The sequence below is a fragment of the Amblyomma mixtum genome, chromosome 1, assembly GCF_055824585.1.
Source record: "Amblyomma mixtum isolate Tamu chromosome 1, ASM5582458v1, whole genome shotgun sequence".
Lineage (NCBI taxonomy): Eukaryota > Metazoa > Arthropoda > Arachnida > Ixodida > Ixodidae > Amblyomma > Amblyomma mixtum.
This window is the reverse complement of record NC_143012.1, coordinates 287,425,886-287,450,586: the sequence shown is the minus strand read 5'-3', so window position 1 is coordinate 287,450,586 and position 24,701 is coordinate 287,425,886. Positions and strand designations below refer to the sequence as shown.

The 24,701-nt window shown below is 46.5% G+C and overlaps 2 protein-coding genes across 2 annotated transcripts in view; both read right to left on the bottom strand.

Moving 5' to 3' along the window:
- The window catches only part of LOC149371958 (neuroendocrine convertase 1-like), a 45,746-nt gene extending 35,232 nt beyond the window's left edge, over positions 1–10,514 (bottom strand). Inside the window, exon 1 of the mRNA XM_089585525.1 lies at positions 10,359–10,514. Within this exon, the coding sequence (XP_089441651.1) occupies positions 10,359–10,514 (156 nt within the window). The remainder of the gene's footprint in view (positions 1–10,358) is intronic.
- Positions 10,515–18,289: 7,775 nt separating this feature from the next.
- LOC149371957 (PC-esterase domain-containing protein 1A-like) lies at positions 18,290–24,644 on the bottom strand. The gene is made up of 7 exons (XM_089585514.1): positions 24,305–24,644; positions 24,120–24,199; positions 23,100–23,320; positions 22,568–22,781; positions 21,281–21,450; positions 19,414–19,567; positions 18,290–18,663 (listed from the first exon to the last, which is right to left on the bottom strand). The coding sequence occupies exons 1-7, from the start codon at positions 24,378–24,380 to the stop codon at positions 18,346–18,348; spliced, it is 1,233 nt and encodes a 410-aa protein (XP_089441640.1). The 5' UTR covers positions 24,381–24,644; the 3' UTR covers positions 18,290–18,345.
- Between the last annotated feature and the right edge of the window lie 57 nt (positions 24,645–24,701).

Genomic DNA, 24,701 nt, shown 5'->3' with positions numbered 1-24,701 from the left:
AAGTTAGGTGTGTAGATGAAATTAGAAAGTTTGCAAAGAAAAGGTTGCCACAGCTGGTACAGGACCTGGTTAATTTGAGGGATACAGGAGAGGCCTTTGTCCTGCAGTGAGCGCAGTCAAATTGATGATGATGATGCCAAGTACGCGTTTGTTCTGAGTTAAACCTTTTTGGCAGGCCAGTTTGGTTCATATTTCCGTTGACTTTGTTCAAGCAGCTGCGAGACCGCATGCACTTGTGTGCGCTCATTATCCACCCATAAAACACTCCTAGACTTCGTGAACTCGCGTAATTTTTTCTTCATTTTCAAGCTCTGCCACAAGTGTATTGAGTTATATGCAAAATCGCAGCCCGAGTGGCATGAACGCGTGATTATTTTCGAGCCTCCCCCAGAGGTATTTGTTGCGGCGCGGATAAGCAACGTCTGCACCCTGTCGAAGCGAGCAGCGCACGCATTGCTCAGGATCCCGTGGCGCACACCTTCTCCCCGCTTTGTTCAGGTGCCATCAATCTTTTTGCGCCCCGTCGGGGAGCGCCGGGGGGATAAATTGATCTCTTCGCTGTTAGCGCGGTGCTCTATACTGCGCAGCACGCAAGCTTGCATAGCGGAGTGGATTTTGCACCTCTCAGCTGAAGCTTGTTTGCTTGTCCTGCGATTTGCGGCGCGTATACACTGTTTTTATCGATATCTTTTTTTTTTTTGCTTACTCGATGTTCAGAGCTGTCTCGGGCGCTCCTGTATACCTTGCTCCAGACCGCAACAGGTGTTGATATCCGAGAATCTGCAGTACGGCGAAGTAATTTTGCTAGCTTAGCCCATTCGACAAAAAAACGAAAGCCCGAAAGAGAGAGATGCGGGGTGGTATGTGCAGTTTATGTACCGAGTGCTTCTTTTTTAAGCACAGCGGAGCGGCGCGAAACGATATAGGAGGAAGCGAGACGACATGCAGCGTTTATTACTGAAATGTTGCATTTAAAAGTTTTCCCGCCACTCGGTTCAAATTCGTCACGTCTACACCGAAGAGGACTCAGTGAGTGCCGTTTTGAAGCGAATGGCTGTGCAGCTAGCCTCCGGGATCAGCAGTTTAAAAACTTTGTCAACGCAGGCAGTTTACTAGCGAAATTCGGTGGTGATGGCGACACTTGTAACTTTTTGTCCTTGCTTGCTTAAGAAATTCACAAGTGTGGCGAGTTGGGCTTGTTGGTTCACGATCAAGTTGGTAACAGCGCGAAGACAGGACGAAAAAAAACACAACACAAGCGCTGACTGACAACTGGTGTTTTTATCTTAAAACACGAATATATACCGCAAACAGAAACAATAACACAAACAGATTAAAGGCGCACGGCACTGAATGACGAAATCATGGGCACGTGCCTCGCTAGCGACGTTAGAAAACAAATGGCATTCAAGACAGTTCATTTTTTAAAACTAAAACATTAGGTTGAATTTATTATAAAACATGCGGAAGCGCATCATAAACATAATATCTATACAGCACAAATTGTGAATTGTGGGGTTTAACGTCTGGAATCGATACTTGGGCTATAAGAGACGCCTTAATCGAGGGCTCCAGTTTGATGTATACCACCTTGGGTTATCCTGTGTGCGCTGTCATCGCTCAGCCCACGGGCGTTTTTTGAGTTTCACCTCCACCAAAATGTGTCCGTCGTGGACGAAATTGAACCCAAAGCAACTGCATCGAGCAGCCGAACGCCAAAGCAACTGAGGCGCCGCGGCGGAAGCATCACAAGTTAATGAGAATCAAAATAAGAAAAAAAAACACATCACGTCTTAATCAGAAACTTGGTGGCAAATTTTAATCAGCAGTTCACCAGAAACTCAACTCAGAAATTATCACAAATACCTTATGAGTGGGATGTTCAAATTCATCGCACATTTTTTAAGGGTCCGACGGTGACCACCGCATGCGATTACCGGTAACTAGAATTGCACAATCCCGCAATTTCGGCGAAGTCCGTCGGTGGCCACTAGATGGGTCTGCTGATAGTATGGAACAGAATCAGCTCGAGCGATACCTTACAAAAAATATTTTCATGGCCCAGCTATGCGAAAACTTATAGAACATTTTTGCAGAAGACTCCTCCGTAGGCCGCCTGTGACGTAGTGTGGCCGATTTTCTTCAAACGTTTAGGATGTGATAATTTGAATTGAAAAACATGACTGAAACATTTTTTTTTTTGCTACATTTCGGACTTGTGGCTGCGCGAAGAGTGCGAAGAGGGGAAAACAATACGAATTTGACCATACTATCTAGATAGCAGCACAGGTTCAAACAGTAGCTGCGAAAGAGCTTGTCACGGGTCTTTCCGTGGGCAAGTTTACCATTGCCGAATCTTGGGAGGATATCGATCACGTAAAGGGTTTTTGCTGCAACTAGCTCCCATCTCGCTTAGCCAGCCTCTTCAGTCCCCTTACGGCCGAAACCGGGAAGCAGTACCGCTCAGGTGCGGACGGGTGTGACGTAAGCCTGACGTAAGTGCCGCAGCACCTGCACACGCCACCCTCAAACTGCGCATAACCTCATTTTATTGCGAAAGCAATATTGCTAGCACTTTTCTGCCGTCGGCGGAGGTCGTTTTCGCGGCGGAGGTCGTTTGTTTTCAATTTGCTTTTTACTTTTTCTCTTCTCTTTCTTCTAGCTGTTATATTTTTCATTTTTTACTTGTTTGGTTATTTTTTAATTTCGCTCGCTCTTTTTTTTTGCTTCTTTACCTGCCTTTTTGTCATTTATCTTGGTTCACTTTTCTATTTCCCCTTTTTGATTTTTTATGTACCCCTTCTGCTTTCTTAAGCCCATTATCTCCTTTTTTTTTTCTCTCTTTTCTCCTTGCTGTCTTTTTTTGTCTCTTCTTCCTTCCCACAGATCCCCGCACCTTACGCCCCCGCCTTACGTAAATTAGATCCTGCCGTTTCCCAAGTCATGGTTATGACGGACTCTCTATCTATTTGCTTTTCATTATCATCACCCTCTGAGTCTCGGGCATTACGCCTCTTTAAGCAGCTGATCCCGCTCCATCTAAATTCGGTGAGGTTGCTTTGGGTACCGGGTCATGTGGGCATTCAGTTAAATGAGGTTGCAGATTCATTAGCAAGGGCCTCTCTCTGTGGCCCAATAATTGCTGTCCTGCCAACCTGCGCATATACAGCTGCGGTGAGGTTTCGCAGTTACACAATATTTCAGGAATTTTCAGCCTCGGCGCTTACTTCATCTCCCGAATATCAGCACCTTCTGCACCCTTGGGGTAGCAAGGACTGGAGTTCACGCAGACTGGAGGTCGCTCTCACGCGTTTGCGATGCCGAGTTGCTCTGCTAAATTTCTACCTTCACAGATCTGGTCTGGCGGTTTCTCCACTGTGCCCATTTTGTGCTGAGCCTGAGACAGTGGATCACTACCTGCTGTTCTGCCGCCGATTCTCTTCTTTGAGGAGGCGCCTATTAGAAATTTCGTTTCACCAGCTGGGTCTGCCTGTGACCACTGAGGTTGTTCTTTCCTTTGGCGCTACTTCGCTTGGACGAAGCAACAGGAGTGCGCGCTGTGCAGTTCAAAAATTTCTTCTAGAAACACAGCGACTCCCATGCTAATATTAATTTTATTTATTTATTTTTCTATTTGTTTTCATTTTTCTCATTATCAAAAAGTTCATTTATTACTTTTATTATTATTATTATTTCTATTATTTTTTTATTTTATTATTATTATTTTATTTTTTTTTTCTGTCTCTCTTTCAGTCAATACAAAATTGAACCATTCCATATGATGCATTCAAATTTGCACATAAAGCCGTCGTCCCATCTTCGATCTCCCAGCTAACAGGACCCCTTTCGTTGCGTCGTCCAATCTGTCAGCCTATACCCTATTAATACTCCTTTTCCTATAAAACTCCTAATCATTCCAACAGTTCACCGCCTGTGTATTGGCCACTCCCCCGTAGTGGGTATGTGCCATTCTACTTGAGGCCAACCAACCCGCACCTTCCCTCCTGGCCGCCTGCGAGCCTATGCACGCTGGACCCATCCATGTTTCATTTTCATTTCGTGCGCATGCAGATTTGCGCATGCATTGGCTGCGCCTCAGGGATTTGTGGCTTCTCGGGTCCTAGAGTCGCTAGAACCATTGGTTCTGGCAACACTGCTTTGTCCTATGACGTCATCACGCTTGTACTTGCGAGTTTGGCCTGTGGCGGCGATACCTGTATTTTGGTTCTTGCTCTTTTCTACGTTACAAGAGCTTTGTTGTCAGTATGAGTGGCGTTTTTGTAATCAGGAGCTGGTATTCTGTCGATACAAGCCAACTTCAATTTCTCCTCAGTGTCCCTTTAATGCCTAATCCTTCAGGGGCGTCCTGCACTAAAGATCACTTTTGCCCGGCCATCATTTGTGCCTTTTTTTTCCTCTTGTAGTTGGTTTTTCTAAAATTTTCTCTTGGGCGTTGGCCCCATTTCTTTTATTTTCAATTGGTTCGCCTGCAATAACCTCTGGTTGGGTGCGGGCGTCCCCTCGCATTTATTTTATTTTATTTGTTTACAGTTCTACAATAAAGGGGAGAGCTGAGCAGAGCTACAGAAAGGCGACTCGACGGACACCGAGGAAGAAGGAAGGGTGTTCGGATATTACAGGTGAAATGCACCCGCAGTCTGCCTCGTCAGGCCGACAGTCAAAGATTCTGAGTGGGAAGCGAATAGGCGCCGCATGCGAGCTGGTCTTGGGCGCACGCCGGCTGCGGTTTCTCCCAGCTCTGGCGTCGCGCGCAGCTGACGCGGATCGGCTCGTGACGCAAGGCGGCCGTTCGGCTGAAAACAGCCCACTCTTATAAGCTCCGCTCGAGCCGCGATCAAGACGGCTCTGGCTTATCCTTTTGCTGTTTCTTATGCGGAACGGGCACGTCACCGCTTATCAGCCTACGCCGAGGACGCATTAAGAAAGTATCCGGGAGTAGCCGGCGCGCTTATATATGAGAAAGCAAGCGGACTTAGAAGAAAGCGGGGGGGGGGGGGGGGGGGGGGGTACTTGTAATTATCTAATTCGTCGTTATTCTGGTGTGCGCAACCAAATGACCGCGTTTATTTTAAGTACAGATGATTCCAGCCCTTGGCATCGTAGGCATTCAAGTCATTATTTACATCAGGAAGATGTAGGTAGGCCCGGGCAAAAAAGTGAAACACATTTCACTTGAAGCAGCCCGGGCACCTTTGTACAAGACAAAACACTATGAAAACGACAGAGCATGCTGGATAACTAATGTACACTACAGATTAGCTGGACAAGAAGGAATATGAAGTCAACAATATTTAAGGGGAAGAGGGCAGAGTTGGTCAGTGATCAAACAAGTGTTAATGATATCATAGTCGAAATCAAGAGGAAGAAATGGGCTTGGGCAGGGCGTGTAATGCGAAGGAAAGATAAACGATGGTCCTTAAGGGTAACGGAGTGGATTCCAAGAGAAGGCAAGCGTAGCAGGGGGTGGCAGGAAGTTAGGTGGGGGAGATTAAGAAGTTTGTGGGGATAGAGTGGCCGCAGCTTGCACAGGACAGGGTTAATTGGAGAGATGTGGGAGATGCATTTGTCCTGCAGTGCGCGTAGCTAGGCTTATCACGATGATGATGATGATGATGATGAAACGAACTCAACTTTTTAATGTCTGCCTATATTAAACAAGCCAGGTATCAAAATTCTAGATAGCCGCCGCAGTGGCTCAGTGGTTATGGCGCTCAGCTGCTGACGCGAAAGACGCGGGTTCGATTCCGGCCGCGGTGGTCGAATTTTGATGAAGGCGAAATTCTAGAGGCCCGTGTACTGTGCGGTGTCAGTGCACTTTAAAGAACCCCAAGTGGTCGAAATTTCTGGCGCCCTTCACTACGGTGTCCCTCATAGCCTGAGTTGCTCTGGGACGTTAAACCCCCTAAAACCAAACCAAACCAAACCAAACCAGACAGTTTACTGTCGGAGGTTCAGTGGCTTCCGCTTTCTGCGTCGAGCAAGAGAAGTCTTTGCCGTGATGTACATGAAGCGAAGTATTTTTCAAGCGCCTCACCCTATGGACACAAGCACAATGCCAAGCGAAGGCCGAGATCGGGGCAAAATGCCCTTCAGACGGTACACTGGCAACCGAATTGCAATACGATGGGCCTACATACTTTTCTGCCGTAGGCTGTCGATATGGTTCAATAAAAAAACGACACCGCTCAATTCCGCGTCTTAAACAAACACACCCACGCACACACGCACAAATAAGATCAGTCTACGCGTGTCCCGGTATTGCAAGTGCACTCCATATTTTCGCAGCGGGCATATTCGCGAACTGAGCTACATATACCTGTGTGGCACTCGCATCTTAATACAGCATAAAATGAGCTCTTTAAAACTGTCACTCTATGATCATTACGTTCCACAGAAGCTGACTGGTTTGCGAGTAAATAGGACCAATGCCGATTTCGGTTGCACTCTCTAAGCTTGGAAGGAAATAAACCGCGCACAAGCTGACTGACCAGCAGGGGAAGAAAATATCCTTCTCGCTGGTCTGCATGAGATGTATGCCGGCAAGTGAACACGGTCGGTCTCTATTCTGAATTGACAAGAAAATGACCACGTGATGTCGAAGGGCCTGATTTTTGTGCTGATGCATATGCATGCATATTACTGCTACTGCTATGAAGCGACGATGAGTATTGTATGAGCTCCGGAGAAATCTTCCCGACGCAGCTGTCATTGCTGCAAGAGCGGAGAGTATGTAACAGCACTTAAGACGGGACAAAGATAACGAGACACACACTTGCGCTGTCTCGTTCTTTTCGTCCGGTCTTAAGCGCTGCTGCATCATTTTCGTCAATATGTACAAACCAGCTCGCATCAGCCCTCCGCTGCAAGAGCGTTCCTCACCTGTCTTCCCGCATTCGCGTTTGGTGTTTCATTTCGCACCTTTGAAACAGACACTTTAAAAATTAGCGAAATTACAATAGCATTTATACCACAGGGAGTTTCTACACGAGGAATGCACTTACAGAGTTGTGAAATAATGGCGCATTTTGTGGAAGCATGCGTTTATTCTGGACGCTTTTTCTGCGCCCCGAAGGGCGCGCGCGAAGCCTACTGCGCAGTAGAGAACAAGATTCTGGCCGCTCACGCAAGCTGATAGCAGTCGCAGCAGCGCGAACTCGGGCGCCCTGCCGGGCCCTGAATGTTGGGGGCCCGTGTCATTCCGCGAGCACTTCGGAAAACAGTTGCGCAATAATGCTATGTAAGAGAAATCAGGCCATTTGGGCCTCTATTTGCACTTTGCATCTCTCTAACATGTTTTTTGTCATGTTCTATGGTTTAAAACTAGGTTAATAAATTTTAGCTCATAATTCACTTAGGATGAATTGATACTCAAGAAATGCAATACCGATTTAGTTCCATTCACGCAACCCCAACAAGATTTTTTTTTTTTTTACATATCCTTGGCTCACGTTAGTCGGGACACCTGCATATGTTGCAATGAACTGCATCACTCACGCCAGCGACGGCGATTAACACTGGATGGAATCGCAAACGACAGAAGACGATGACTGAACAAGCGCATCGAAAGGACGGGGCAATTTTGTGTCTGATACCCAACAACACATATATTTTGTTATCGTGTCTTAACACCTTGCCTCTACATTTATAAGACATACGCTGTTCTACCCTGCAATTGCTAGTCTATCCCTTTCCTTGGAGTGCTGCAAATAGAGAGCGGGTTCGTTTCAGGAAAGGGCGGATGCGCTGAGTATATTACTCGAACCTCTCAGCACACGCACATCTCGGATTCCGGTGAACGTGCGCAACCGTACTCTTTTTGCCTTTCATCAGCCGGGTGGCCTGTGGAAAGCCCCTTCAGAGATGCGCTGCAGACAAGGGGTTTGGAACCAACAGCGCGGTAAGTGCAGCTCAAGATATCGGCAGCAGGAGCATACGCCACCAATCGAAGTAAGGATCTCTATAGAGCGCACTTTCATTCTTTCCGTGTCATTCGGTGACCAAGCGACTTGAAATGCGTGGTTCTTGTGACAGTGTGCTCTGCGCCTCGACACCTCAGTTCATGCTGTATGTTCTGCACTCTCCCGACAGTTCGTGCGTGTCATCGGGGAGTGCAGAGATCTCGTTAACCAGGTCCCGCTCTCGGCGCCTTCTCCTAAACTATCTTGAAGGTGAAGGAGCCAACAAGAACAAGTATAGCCCAGATACGCCACTCTTCAACGCTCTTCGGGGCTCTCGTACGGAGTCGCAGTGCCGAGCTCTTGTTTTGCGCCCCGTGCGAGACGAACGAGCTAGATGCCGGGAGTTTGATCGTTCTCACGACGGGAATCAACGGTGAAGCGCGCAGATTATCTCCGAGACCTCTTCCACCCGCGGTCCGTACACAGGCGTCTCGGTGGAGGAGCATATAGCGTTTTTTGTTTAGTTCTATCCGTGCCTCTGGGAATCACGTGCCTGGGCGACCCAATCTAAACGGGATTAATCTCAAGAGCCAGCTGGTTTCCCGGGACCACACACCAGGTCCTAGGCCGTGCGAACGAACGCTGCGTCTCCTCTCCATCTCGGAATAAGGCGCGCGGCCGCGACGCGGCTTTTGTGTGCACTGCCTGATCTTTGAAGGAAAAGGAAATCTTAGCGTGCCTCCCGCTTCCTACGGGTTGTTGAGTCGGCTTTGCCGCGCTTTGCTTCTTGTTGCGGTGAAGCCAATGTAACGAAATTACAGACGAAAAATATGCCTTACACATGGCAGCAGCCGTCTGACCTCGACGAAATCAGGTCAGTTTCCCAAAAACAATATCCGTAGTAAATAATAACAATAATGAATAATACTCATAATTTTTTTCAGCCGTAAGGTTTTCTCGAGAGACCAAGACACTCGCTTACAATTAGGTCAACGGCAAGTTTCCTTCTCATGAAACTCCTCCCTCTTTCAAACTGTCACATAATTTATTTGGTTAATTTAAAAATATATTTGCACGCTGTTTTCTTGAAAGAATTCAAATTTCTCTGTCGCTGGGATAATTGGTGGCTTGATGTACAAAAAGCATAGACGGGGCGCGTGAAGTCTGTCTCAAGGCTAGTATGGGACGAAAAGGGGTCATCTAAGAGAAATTAATGTAACTACAGATAAAAAAGCCAGCTTCAGGCATATGCAAGCGCTCCCAGGTTAATCAAGCAAACAGTCATACCCAGAAACTGAAAACGCAGAGACTCACAAAGAATAACGTCGCCACTAATCCCCATTTACTGATAGGACTTTAGCGGACGTTTTTACCTCACATTTTCTTATGTTTTCTCTTTTTCCACTTGCTGCACGTGTTCCACGTTACCGCCACCATCGACGGAGTGCAGCAGATGGTTGCTAGTTGCGCTTCGTTGTGTGTACTTCGTCCTCTCCTTTATGTTCTCCTGTCAATTTCTAAACAGCGCACAAACTTCTTTACCAATACAATCATAGAATTCCCAGGACAACCGGAATGAATAGTCCAAGATGGGCGTTTGCCCTAATCCCGGGGTTGCTAAGACGCATGTAGAGCCTTTGTTCACTGCATTAACAACCGACATTAACACCTATTCGCGAAACGCGTACAACTAGCTTCTCGACGACCGCAGGGAAAAAAATAAAAAGGAGAAGAAGAATAAGGTGTCATAAGCCATCGTCCCTCCTCACTCGCAAAAAGGCTTAGGCTCCGGCACAAGCTAGGTTCACGTCTTCCCTTCAGTGTTCCCTATTACCGGGTTCCCACATGCGCTATGCACACACGTAGAGCCAGCTGTCGACGATGGTAACGCCCCTGCGACGCTTAGTAGAAAGAGAGCATTGAAAGTGGAATTCTTGACAGCTCGAAATGACTAGGCGGCGGGAGGTAAGCCTCACTTCTCTAGTGAACGTTTCAACAACAGGACTTGCGTTCGCTCGTGTCAAGACGGGGCGTGCTGAAGCAAATGCGTGAGACATCACTATTACAAATCATTGTGGACCAGTAGGTATATCGAGTTCCCCTGCGTCTCTCATAGCCTGAGTTGCTTTGGGACGTTAAACCCCAATAAACCAAACCGAGTTCCCCTACATTTCCGCTGCCCTAAGTTACCGAAACTCTTTCCGCAGATCATAACGAGTGGATCACCTCACGTCAATACATAATCATGCTTCGGTTCCCTTGCATTGTATTGGCATAGGAACATCCTGCATCTGTAACCACGTTCCGATCTCCATGGCAGCAATTCATGACGCAACAAATTTTGAAGAAGTCGCCAACAGGCGCATCTGCACCCTATTCCCTACACATGTCTGGGCCTCGAGAGACATCAACGGGTGTCTACACGGCCACAGTGCTCACCGGTCCGGCGTTGATGTAGCCCAGCTCGTAGGCCAGCTGGTCGGCGGCCCGCCGTCCGCCACGCACTCGCACGGCCCAGGCATTCAGGTAGTGTCCCGCCCGGAGCGCCACGACGAGCTGCGCCAGCATGAGCAGAAGTTGCAGCAGTGCTCGCATCGTGGCGGGGATGCTCTGAGCGCCCGTTGTCGGCCGGGCAGCGGACAGGGAGCCGCGCCAGAGGCGGGCCCGTCACGTGCTTCGGCGGCCAACGCGCGGACCGCCTTCGCGGCTCCCATTGGCGCCTCGGACCGCCTACGGGACTTTGGCCTCGGTCTTGCGCTCGGTGACGTACGTTCCTTCCCAGCTTTGCGTCATGAGTGCACGTAAGCTGTCGCCGCATTTGTGACAACACTGCGTTTTCGAAACATGGTTTACATCGAAAATCTCCGCCGTCCCACTCACGATGCTGAGACGAAGGTCTAATCCTTAGAGCCTGTCTGCGGGCTTTCCACTATATGCGTGTACAACCTCAGGCTGCCGTGTGCAACGATTATTTTCCAATAATTTATCTTGAGTATCGCGGTCAGTCGGTGGCATAAACTGATTAGTTTAAAATGATGTTTACATAACGTTCATAATGAGTTTTAAAAGATAGCTGCTCCTTTCCTGGTGTCTTAATGGGAGTCTCGGAAACCGGAGCAGAATGACACAGCCTGGCACCGGTGAATACCTTCAAAAGAGAGAAAGAAAGAATTCCAGGCAAGAGGAAACAATCTGGTTCATTTGTTCGAAAAGTAAAGTAGCAGCACGTTCTCAGTTTTATGTGGTTTTGGGAACACCGAGAACTCTGAAAACTCCGACGGGATTGGGCCCCATCGTACTATATTTTTCTCTTTCATTTATATATCATTCATAGTTATGATTTCACAAACTGTCACTGGCCTATCTCGAGTCTTCCTACGCTGATTGGGATGGACGCGTTTTTATTCAAAAGAAGGGAATGTTCATAATAAGGGCATGTGTCACTCCGCTGCTGCTTACGCGAGCACGACAGAGCACGGACTTAAAAGTTACCAAAGTGATTCGTTTTGTGGATGATTATCTTGCTTTACTCGACCGTGACAGTGCACATTGTTTGCAAGAGTAACTTCACTGCATCTAGCAAAGGAAGTCTACGTCAACGACTGCGTCAGATTTCTACATTTCAACCTGTATTTTACTTTATGTCACGTGTACTAGTCTTTTGAGCCTAACGGGATTAAGCGATTGCTACCTGGCAGCTCTTTCCACTCAAAGCTTGTCAACCGAGAAATTACTACTTCTTGTTTCACGAATGCCTCAAAGAAATCACGTTCTCCCAAGAATGGGCGCACTTTTTTTCTCTCAGGCTGAAATGCTTGTCACATCATGATAATCGATCTCATCATGCTCTGGCATCAGTGGCGGAGACTTCGCTAAAGGAGCTGAAAGGTGGTCCAACAAAGCCCCTTAGTCCCGCTTGCAGTCGAAAAAAAGAGTTTCTCATACCGTATCTCCATGTCCTTTCACATAATTTGAAAAGGATTGCAAGAAGAGCTGCAGTAGAGGTTTCTTAGGATCCTGTACGATTGGAAAATTTCTGCGCGCCTGTAAAAAACCCTGCGAAAATGTTTCCAATTGCTTAAAAATCCAATAAAAAAGTCTGTGGTCTGTCAGGAGGAGCAGATTTATTCAATAGAATTTGTCTTGTGGCGGCTTTTACTTTGGCCAAAACAGTTGTTGCTTAAACGACAAGATGTGGGAGCACTACAATAATGTTACAAATGCTGCCTACAACCTTCGAATCCACTGCCGTGACTGCAATAGCGGCCCGTTGTTTAAAATATTCAAAGCTATAATGAAAAACTAAGATACGCTCACAAGGGAGATTATCGAGGCGACCGAGATGAACAAGCTATAGGTACCAGGTGCGTTAGCGCTCCCTTCTGTTTCTATATCAAACAAAGCGAATCAGTTTTTTTTTTATTTCTTTATAGGTCCGCCTTGCTGAGCGTGTGGGATGTCACGCTCTTGTGATGGTTTGTTTTTCTTTGTTGTGCTACGTCTTTTTTTGTTCGTTTCGGAGATTTCCGCGTGTACGTACATGGGTGGCGTTCCAAACAAAACTGTCATTTGTAAGTCAGCGCTATGTTACGTCTCTTTCTCTCCTTGTCCTTGTGCCGTCGCGCTTCTCAAGATCATGTCGCACCAGTCCGTTCATCAATTCAAGTTGTTGAGGTCCCACATGAAGGACTATTCATTTAGGAAGTACTTTCGCTGAAACACAGGACAGCGAAGCGACTACACCGCAAATGTCTGCCCTGCCGCATTTGTAGTTGAGTGAAATGACACGCACACAAACACACTCACACACACATATAGGTTGCGAGAGCATGAAGTACTTATAGCGCAGTGCTTCAAACGAAGCGTATACTTCGTTATATATATACGAGGTCTGTTAGAAAAGTATCCGACCTTTGGCCGAAGAAAAAAAACTGGCATAACTGGAGCGTTGGAAACCTAATAACCTTCAAAGTAGTCTCCTTGGGGCTCCATATACATCTCCCAGCGGTGCTGCCATTGTTGGAAGTACTCCGAAAAGGCCCTTTTCGGAATGGAATTTAGCTCTGCTGTCGTTGCAGCCATAATGTCCTTTCTTTTCTGAAATCGCGCTCCTTTCAATGGCCTCTTGATTTTAGGAAACAGCCAGAAGTCGTAGGGGGACATATCAGGAGAGTAAGGAGCCCGTTGAACTACAGGAGTCTGGTTTTTCGCCAGAAAAGTCTGAATCAAATGCGAGGAATGTGCAGGAGCAATGCCACGAGGGATGCGCCACTTTCTTGTTGACCTCAATTCCGGTCTCTTGCGCCGCACAGCACCAACTAGGCGATGGAGGACATCCCTGTAGTATACTCTTTAGTCATTCTTTGATCCTGTGGGGTGCGTACTCGTGGTGTGCCACACAGAGGGAGTCAAAGAAGAAGTCAGCATCACTTTGACATTGCTGCGCACTTGGCGGGCCTTCTTTGGTCTTGGTGACGTGGAATGCGCCCTCTGTGACGACTGGGATTTGGTTTCCGGGTCGTACCCGTACACCAAAGACTCGTCACTAGTGATTACGGCGTCGGTGAAGTCAGGGTAACTGTTTGTGGAATCCGGCATCTCCTGTGAGACTTCAACACGAAGCTGCTTTTTCTCCACCGTCAGCAGCTTCGGCACGAATTTCGCCGCAACTCTCTCCATGGCCAAATCTTCAGTGATAATGGAATGTGCAGAAAAATTGCTGATGTCCACCTCTTCTGCAATTTCTCGGATAGTCACACAACAGTCCCGCATCACCACAGCGTTCACTTCGGCAATTACCTGGTAATTTAGGCATGTTGATGGCCGACCGGAGCGTGGTTCTCTCTCCACAGATGTGCGGCCGTCTTTAAACCAGTTGCACCACTGCTTAATCTGTGTGCTGCTCATAGCATCATCACCGAAAGCCGTCTGAACATTTCGAATGGTTTCCACTTGGCTATCGCCAAGTTTCTGGCAAAATTTGAGGTAGTCGCGCTGCTCCTCTCGCTCCGCCATTTTCCTAGCAACAAAAAACCGACGAGAGCACTGCGCACTGCCTCACTCAAACGCTGCTTCCCAGCGACTGACGCTATCGGCAGGCGGGAAAAAATTCGTGCATGCGCACGAGGGTTCAAGGTCGGCTGCTGTAAGCGCGCTTGTTTTAGCTGCATTCGATTCAGCCGTGGTTCTCTGCACCGCCGGAACCGGTTCACGGTGCGCTGCACCAAAGCGCTCGATTCACAGCGGCCTCTGCACCACCGTCCGCGATTGATTTTGGTGCAGTCGTGGTGCCACTTCGGTGCAAAGAACCGCGGCACCCTCAGAGACGGAGGTGCAGGATAGTGGTGCACGTGTTTGACGGCGTAAGCAGACGACGCGCGCAGCCGACGTTTTGTTTGTTAACATCAATGGGCAACTAAAGGAAGTTTTTCCCGCTTCTTGCGACAGCCTGAACAGCCTCTTGAATTGAAATACCTAGCTACTACGCTTTCGTAGTAGTTCGAAATTCTGTTGCGGTCTTTCCGAACTAACTGTGTTGCTGCAAAAGAAAGCACCACGTCGGCTTCCTCATCTTCGCTGTCTGACGACTCCAAAAATTCCATAAAAATGGATTCGCCGATTTCGTCGTCCATGACTACACGAGGCACGAAAAACAGACGCGACGCACCGCAACACAACACACCACAACGGACCGTGATCACTCCTGCACAAGAATCGGATAGCAGACGAAAATCTCCGCACCAGTGATTTGTGGCGCTGCTGACGCGCTGCACCGGCACCAAGAAACTGGAATTGCACCGCGTCGGCACCAACGGAACTTTTTCAGAATTGGTGCAGAGAACCAGTTCTGAATCGAACAGACCTTTTATATCCATCAGGTGTCCGCAAAAAAAAAATAAAGTCGGATACTTTTCTAACAGACCTCGTGTATATATATATATATATATATATATATACACACACACTGCCCTCTTGCAACCGCCTCACAAATGTGTCGTGCAAAAAGTGCAAAGCGGCCCTATGCTTCAACAGGGAGAGAAACTGCTTCGAATCGTTTCACTAGGAAGGCAAGATGTACTAGTCATGCAAGAAAGTGATGTCATCAACCTTAAATTGCTGTAGTGATGAAATTTCAGGGAAGCTGCAGCACCTTTGTGCAATAAATGTTATTTCACCAACTTTCTACTCGTTTTTCCATCCCGCTTCTTTTTTCTCTTCGTATCCTATGTTTTTCTCCAGGTCCAAAAAAATTACCCCCCTAAATGCATGGTGTATCATATGTGATACGCGAAGAAAAAGCTGTAATAAATCTAAACCGCGCATTCCTCTTAAAAACGAAGCTGTGTTTGGGTGTTTGTGCTACAAATCAAGGCTATTAAAATTTTTTCACGCGAAGAAACAAAATTCATGCAGTAAGGGGTTAACCCGTCGATACCCGAGAGGTCTTGATGCTATCGTCGCCTCCGAGCTGTACTGATTGTAGACACGAGGGCGCCTAGCAAATAGGTTGAGTTATGCGCCATGCTGACTTATTGTCCGCTGCCTGCACGACCACCCCTGACGTCACACACCAGTCATGATATAGTATATTCACATATTAATTTAAGGAGATCGCCAGGGATTTGTGAATACAGTAGAGGCCGAATATATCGAACACGGATATTTCTAATTATTGGCTATATCGAACACACAGATTATCCCCTTGAAGAACCCGCGTAAAAGTATATGAAAGTCGCGCAGTATATCGAACTCGAATTTCGCCGGTCGCTCGATATATCGAACTGCGCGTCGCGCCCTTGCAAGTGGCATTTCTTCTAATGGAGCTGTTTGAACACTATTCGCGCGCGAAGACGGGTCGGATGGTGTGCACTTGAAGGCAGTGTTCAATCTCTTGTACTAATTTCCACATCACGTCGCTGTCATGCGGTGAAGCCAACCGGAATAACTACAGACTTGCGGTGGCACTCACCTGGCGTGCTTCGCTCGCTGCTGAAATCTTTGCGGAAACGAACTGTACTGTAATTTTAATGAGCGATTATTCTATTTATAGTGTACTGGTAAGGACATTTAGACATGCTATGATAGGTACTGTCTAGTTCCAAAGAACCGTCCAGTCGGGCTTCGATGCAAAGGTTAATGCATAGCAACGCCTCGACCGGTGCGCTGCCAGCACGTCGGCCGGTGGCAAGTCGCTAGCATGGGCGCAATGTATTCTCGCTTGTAGGTTACAGATATACTTGTTTACTGCCATTTTTTTATGCCGAATTACGGATATATCGAACTATTTCGCCAACACCTTCGAGTTAGATATATCGGGCGAAGGCCGGACTCAAGTAGGCGCGCGCTCTGCTCCCCACTGACCATGCGCGCGGCAGTTTTGCAGCAAACCACGGCACTGTAGGTTCATGACGTCACCCAGGCTGCTTTAATATGACCGTCGCAGTTAGGGGGAAGGGCTTAGCCGTTATAAATGCAAATTTCTTGCTGAAATGCGCGCGTAGAGCCCTATTTCTTTTAGTGCGAAAGCACTCATACGATCGTCAGAGCCGAGAAAAAATCTTGCTCGCACATCTTGCTTGTGCATCGCTCGTTGCCATAGCAAATGTCACGCCAAGTGGCAAGAATTTGTACCAGGCCATCCCCGAAGTTTGTCATTTGCGAATTGGACCAGAATTGACGTCCAACCATAATTAGGCATATCGAACTCTTTGGTGGCCTCTAAATTTGGCCCGGGCCACCCCCTCAATTTGAATATTTGACCTTGGCCGTTATTTGGGCAAAAATCGATGCCCAATCATAATTTGGCGTGCCCGACACGATGACGACCTCCAAATTTGGCCCGGGTCATTTCCAAAAATGTGTCCCGGGCGACCTTCATAATTTCATCTTGGACGTTTTGGACCAAAATCGATGTCCAACCATAACTGACTACGCCCGACTCGACGGCGGTCTCCAAATTTGACCCGGCTCATTTCCAAAAATTTGGTCTGGGCCACCCCCGAAAATGTTGTTCACAGCTTTGAGATTTGCGCCATCTCGTTGATATATGGTGTCGCTTGTGGCATTACCATCTACGTCACCACGCTTTCGCACGTCGGTTTAAGCAGAGTGAAACCCCGGCTAATTTTTTTAAGTACGCATAACAACGCAGTGACTAGTACGTGGAACGTAAAACCAGTATTTTTTGGTAGACTATATCGTGACCCCTTTAACGCCAAGCTGCGGTGCACAAAAACGCAATCACGACATTTGAGTCCCTCTGCACAACGGCGGGCGTCGCAGCTTGCGATGAGCTTTAATCGCTGTAGAGAACAATGCTACAGCGCTGCCGCCAGCAACCCGACCTTCGCCGTGATTACAGAGCCTTCGAAGGACCGCATGGCACGGCGGTTCACGCTAAGCTATGGTGGCTAGGCACCATAGTCAAGTTGAATACACTTCGGACGAAAAGTTCGCTTCACGTTCGCCTTCCGGTGCGCCGCGGTTCCCGCACGATGTTCATCCGAGTACCGAAAAAAGTGCTTAAAAATACGTTTTAGCCAGCGTAGAAACCAGCAACGTGGTATTTGCGTTAGGAAAGGGTTTTAAAGATGATAGTAGAACAGTAATAATTATAAATGCGTACAAAAGAAATATGGCCGCAGAATTAAGGTGAGTGGGGCGAGAACAATGCACGACATTGCTGCAAAGGGCAGGGACCTAAAATTCACTTTATTGTGAGTGGAATTTATGGAAGGATCTCAATTTTAAGCTGCTCCTCTGTACAATCTGAGCATTCCAACAAAATATGCTGCGCAGCTCTACCTCAGCCACAGTGTACACTGATGGCTTATCCCAAGTGGTGCCGATATGTTTGTGAATAGGATGGTTAATGATATCCTAGTCAAAATCAAGAAGAAGTGGGCTTGGACAGGGCATGTAATGGGAAGGCAAGCTGGTCGTTAAGGATAATGGACTGGATTCCAAGAGAATGCAAGAATAGCAGGGGGTGGCAGGTTAGGCGAGCAGATGAGATTAAGAAGCTCATGAAAATGGAATGGCTGCAGCTGGCACAGGACAGGGTTAATTGAAGATATGTGGGAGAGGCCTTTGCCCTGCAGTGGGCATAGTCAGGATGATGATAAATGGTGGAGAGACCAGGTGGCAAGCGAGGCACTGAAACTAATGAAAAAATGGAGACCCATCTTAGGCAGTCAGTCTGCCAATCATCATTTACTTGCTAATTGCAAGCAAACTCACAAATATGGTGCTTGCCATACAGTGGGCAGGTCCCAAGCGAAAGGTAGTTTGGACCGTACATGGTTTGGCCTAAAAGTGCATTCCCAATCATGTATATGTGCTGAACGAGTTCTTAGAGCTTGACATACAAATGAAAAGCCAAAATGCAATTTTATTAATTTCAGCAATGCTTCGCTGGTTGTGAAACTTAAAACAACACCATTGCCTGGTGTTGGCCCACACGTGATGTGCATGGTGTCGCAGGGTCATCTAAATCCCGCCAGTAGCCTTCCCGTTGGTCTTCAGAAGCTTGTCTCTGGTTGTTCCTTGGACCTTGCCGTTGTCCTTGGCCATGGGAGCCTCGCCCCTCATTATAATACCCTTGCTGCCTTCCATCAGTTGAGTGTGACCGCTGATGCTGGAAGGGGTGAAATTTGCCACCACCACGAAACCTGCCCCTCCAGTTGCCCCTCTTGGCCTTGGGGCGAGACTCTGCTGGTACGGCGTTGGTGGCATTCCTGATTACCTGCAGAGTAACCAGCCACAGGGGTACATGACCGATCTATTTCAGCCACTATGCGGCATACAAAACACACTGAACACACTGTCATCTCATTTTCAGCAGTTCTTTTGCTGCCACTGGAAGAGATGGTTACTCGCTCAGCCACTTGCGTTATGTCTGACGCCATCACACCCACACTGAAAAAGCAAATTCTGCCTACGCATGCATAGTATGCTGAGCTGTAATGCATGGACAGAATTCTACAGCAACAGCTGTACGAGGAACATTTTCTAGGGTAGGTGGCACTGCCATAGGTGCAGTAAGTTGTAACTGGAAACAGCTACATTAGCCTGCTGGAGTGGGTGCTCTTTTCAATTCTTTCACATGCGATCCAGATGGGTCAACAGCTGTCGCCATCGCTTCTTCATGTTGGCAGTGGGGGACATTCCACATACCGTATGCTCACAGAGGTCAAGAGGCGTTTTTATTTAAGGCATGCCCATGAGAAAGAAAAAGGAACATGCCAAACAATTTCTAACCTATGATGCTTTCTCGGCCTTGATTTGACTACAATCCACAGCCAGCATACACTAGATGCCATTTGTAATATGCAAGAAAAAGGGGGCATAGCAAGGTCTACCAGTTCCATATCACTCAAACTAGTAAAGTAAATGTGCAATTATAGTCGTGAAAATGCATGTAAAAGAAGAGGCTCATGTCTACTACCATTATCCTACCATGCTTGTCACTGGAGAGGAATGATGCACAGCTCACCTCTGTCATAATTCTCTCATCACTGCCAAAAATGGTACTGAATGACAGGTCAGCAGGAAGCATGCTTTCATTGGCGGCGTCCTCTTCAGACACATGATCAGTTCCCTTCTCAGCTTGCAAAATTGTTTTTTCCTTTTCAGTGAGGAAGCCATCACTGGAAACCAAAATTACAAAACGCGAGACAAATGTGGCAATAAGAAATACAAATTAAAGCACTACAGTTTGGATCTCACCTTGAGCTATTTCCTGCCAACTTAAGTATGCTCAAGAATTTGTGCTCGTGCTGCTATTCCCTTTTTACCCTGTCTACACTATTTTAAACAGCATGTGTATTTTGTTTATGGTGCACTCCTCACCAACAACAGCAGAAATAATAGGAAAAGCTGTACGAACAGCATTCCTCACCTTGGAAAAACAGGTGGAATAGTGTACAAAGCTCTCAATTATTCACTGTTGAAAGCAAAATACACTTAGGATGCTTGTATTGGGTCTCGCCACAACACTACATACTTTCTGCGCTTCTATATCTAAATATGAAATTGCAGGAAAGTAAATATACAGGCAAAAGTCTAGTTCATCTCAAAGATGCACTAAAGAGCGTTCTGAAAAACTTTTCACTTTTGTTTTGTTTTTTGGGTTTCCATGAATAAATAGTTTCAGTCGCAGAACAACATAGCCACAAATGAAACTCAAGGAAGTAAAAATACCTGAGGACTCCTTGCTTTCACGAGACTGCTGCCACAGGGTGACGTGCCCCACCGCCTGCTCCGGCGCAAGAGCACTGTTCGCTTCTTTCCTTGCGGTGCTTTGGTAACCACGGTTCCTCTTTCTCCAACGTGCCGCGTGTCTGTCCTACGCCCTAGTTTTGCAATCCCGTGACGTCCATGGACAAACACTTTCCTTGTGATCTGTGGGGCACCATTTCGTTTTGTTGTGAGTGTTGTTCGGTTCGTGAGCAAACCACATATTTTCGAAGATCACTTCGAGTTTTACTACGTTTTACTCCTCCGACGGCAGAGTATCAAGCCGCCAGGCGACTAGCCGAAAGGCACTCCTTGCGTTGGTTGTTTTCAAAATTGAGCGCAGAGAGTAGGAGGAGTCAACCAATGCGAGGAGTGCCTTTCAGCCAGTCGTGTGATGGCTTGATGGTAACACATGGTGTGATCTTCGAAAATGTGTGGTTTGCTAGCAAACCACACAATACTTGCAACAAAATGCAATGGCATCACATGACGGCACGATCACACGAAAAAGTGTAGATCCACGGATGTTGTGGGATTGCTAAACTGGAGAGTGGGGCAGACACGGGAGCTTCGAAAAAGGGAAACCGCGATCATCGACGCACAACAAGGAAAGAAGCGAAGCGAGCGCTTCTGCCGGAGCAGACAGGTGGGGGGGGTGCATCACCCTGTGGCAGCAGTCTCGTGAAAGCAAAGAGTCCTCGGGTATTTTTATTTCTGTGGGCATAATTTGAGGCTACCTTGTTTGTGACAGAAAGTATATATTCATGGAAACCCAAAAAGCAAAATAAAAGTGAAAACAAAGTTTTCCAGAACACTCTTTAGTGCACCTTTAAGTGCCATATGCATCTAAGCTAAATGTCAAAATAAATCTGTGACTGGCAAGACATGTACAAAAGAAGTTAGGACCAGAAGTAACTATAAGAAACAAGCAGATCAAAAGCAAAACAAGGGGTGCACATCCCTGTCTGAAGTGAAAAAGAACCAAAGCAGTTTTCTATGTAACTCAAGTGCATAAGTTTCACAGCAAAAGCCTACAGAACTTTGCATAAAATGGTAAGCGCTGTAATCACAGTAATCCTGCAAGCAGAAAGTGCAAAAGAAAACCCTTCACTGAGGTCACCTGCCTGTCAGGCAGTGTTTCGCCCCACGATATGGCAATGTGGGTCAGCACAACGTTGGTACAGAGACGGACAGCCAAGGGCATCCAGTGAATTCCATCTTCAGTCCGGTGCTCGAGAAGCATGCGCAGGTGGTAGTGAATATCCACGACATCAAAGCCAAACTTGTCAGCTGTCTACAGAGTAACCAAGGGATGCAAGGTGTCAACACTCTGCTGAAAAGGAGGCTCACCTAAAGCCGTGTCGAATAGATAATTTTTTTTTTTTTTCACACAGAACTGTTCAGCAGCTATTAGGGCACATGGCCCAGCCAAAAGAAAATGGGAGCATGCAGCAAGAAAAGTGAAATGTCGTAAACCTAAATTCAGGAGCTGAAAATCTAGAGCTCTTTTCTAAGCCCAAAATTTGGTAGATTTTGGGTATTCTGAAACTTTCCACATTTTGGGTCATTTTTAGTGAAGCAAGAAAGTATGGTTGCCTGAGGTAACAGTTCTTTTCAGAGCCAATATATAAATGATACACAGCATCAAAGAAATGCCTAATTAGTAAGTGCCTTTTTGTTTTTATTTCACATAATGCTTTTCAGCATATATTACCATTCCTGTCTAAGGAACCTCTGTACCACTGCCAGAGCTGCCAGACTTTTGTACACACTGCAACAGCGAAAACAGGCATTCCATGTCATGGCAGCCATTTTGAGTGCATAAATGCATTGAAGCAACACTGCACAGTATTGCACAATGCTGGATACAATCATCAATACTAAGCTGACACTAGGTCAATAATAGCATTCTGTTGACTCTCCTTTTCAAAAGAACTATTACGACCCATCCTGAAGTGCAGCTGCACAGACTGAGGAGCGCCAGGTTCTAGAAAAGGGAACCACACACACAAAGGAACAACATGAGACACGAGCGCTCATGTTGTTCCTTTGTGTGTGTGGTTCCCTTGTCTAGAACCTAGTGCTCCCCATTCTCAGTATGCACGACCAATTTGCCCCATACAAAGCTTTATTGCAGCTGTAGCTAAGACGAGAACTGTACAAAAAAAAAGTTTAAAATCATCAACAATTAAATGACGGGACACTACTGAAATTAGCATAACTGCCCTCTTTCATGCAGTACCTTCAGTTGCTTCCAGTGGCCAATTGACACGTTCAGAAGGTGGATTTTGAGTAAACAAGCATTACTCCATTTTTAAGAGAGCTTGCTCCTTATTATTAATGAGCAGCAAACAATTTCAGACAGGCTTCAGACATGCAGTACTAAAAAGGTGCCAATGAAATTACTTTACCTCCCGGCAGAAGTAGTTAGCCTCATGGACATGATATCGCAGGGAGTATTTGAGGAACTCTAACTGAGGTATGAGAAATCCTCCACGCACGTCCTGAGCAAGGGGGGCTGTTGTCAGCCACATGACCAAGGTGTCTGACGGGAGACAATGCTTGAGCTCCGAAAAAAATTGGTGCAAGTTCTTCTTGTACTCTTTCACACCATCAGGTCCCCAGCTGCACAAAAGTAAAGTGCTTGAGTGGACATCTGAACATAGGAAATTCAAAGGGCATATGAAATGTGAACATCAACTGCTGATACATATAAACAAAAATTAAGAACAGCACAGTATTCTTTTAGTTCCACAAAACGAAAATAGCCTCTGCCCTTCTATTTAGGTGGCTGCATACCCACTAGTAGTTTTTTTCACTAAGAGTGGTAAGGTCGACAGAGAAGTCAGTAGTGGGAAATTCAATCATGTTATTAATCCTGTTGCAGCACACTGTCTGTAAATGGTATATGAAAGGGATTTAAAAACACGTGCAGTCACTAACCGTGTTATGTCCCAAAGACAAGAGCCAACCACGATAACATCTGGAGGGCTGACATCCATTCTTGCTATGATGGATTTGACATAATCACTGTAGATTCTGGTAAGAAAGTAGAAACTAATGGTTGTATCATGCATCTTGAAGAACCGCTCTTCTAAGTAATCACGGCCATTAGTCTTTTTGCCATGACAAACCAGGATGTCCCCGAAGCAGCTTTTTTCCATCTGCAAAATAAAATAATAATAATAATAATAATAATAATAATAATAATAATAATAATAATAATAATAATAATAATAAAAATAATAATAATAATAATAATCTGTGTACAACTGTCAACCAGAGAAATTAAGAAGTTGCTTTCAACTAAAGAACGAAGTTTGCCAGACTGTATTGAATAAATCAGAACGACATTGAAGCATGCTGCCTAATCCTCCAAACGTAAAAAAAGTATAAGAAAAGATTACGGTATGTGGGTAATGTCCTTAGTTGTGGACCCCAGTTTAATTTCGACCACTTGGAATTCCTTAACGCAGTGACATCGCCCAGCACATGCCTTTGCCTCGATCGAAATACGGCCGTCGTTAACCTGATTCGGCCCCCGACCTTGAACTCAGAAAACCAACGGCGCTCAGCCACCGCAGCAGGCTAGTATGAAAAGGGGCTGGTTGGTATAAACAGCAGTAACAACAGCGCGCAAGAATAGGCTTGGAATGTCCTGTGCTTGCATTCCATGTGAGTACTCAGCCGGTTCATGAGCAGCGCCCACACGTTACGACTTGACTGAGCTCGCCGCTATCCGATATGTGGTCAGTTTGAACACATGTGCAACAGCTTCTTCAAATAAGACGGAGAAAATTGCAGAGTTTTCAGCATAACAGGTGACCACACCTCGAGGAGTATTGCTGCTAAGCCCACTGCCTTCGTTCAAGCACCTTCAAAGCACTGCAATATTTTTTCAACCCGTTAAATTCAATACATGCGCATTTGACACGATAGGAAGAACAGAAGACAGCTACCCACCTTTGTCTTCAGTTTCTGGTTGGAGATGAGCTGATTAGACTGGTACAGACACAGGAAGTCTTTGTAGATTGCTCTGACATCTAGAACAACAAAGCTGTCTCTTAGTGCGCGCACAGATGCACCTGTCACTGCTGCGCTACACAGAAACACACGCATATACATAAAAAAAAAACGCCAATACTTACTCGAGCATCCCAACAATGCCACGCGTTTTCCTTCCAGCAAGGAGCGGACATCGCCACTAGAAAATACACTCGGCATGTTCGCAGGAACAAAAGTTGTCAGTTCGAAACTGCACGAGCACTAGCTTCTCAATCGGTCAATTTCTGTGATACAGCCTTCAAATTACCCGCTAAGAGCATCGCTTCTTTCTCTTTACCAGAATCCACGCACGCAAACGGCAGTTTCTTCGCTGATACCCATGGAAAGACACTAAAAGAAGTTCACCCTGTTCAGCTGCACGTGACACCATTACCTGTCAAAACTTTAGTCATTGCGCATGACACGGAAACAAGGAGCTGTCATACAGCCGCTCAAAAAGTTCCGGTTTCGATTCTGATTCTTTGTGGACATCAAGTTGAT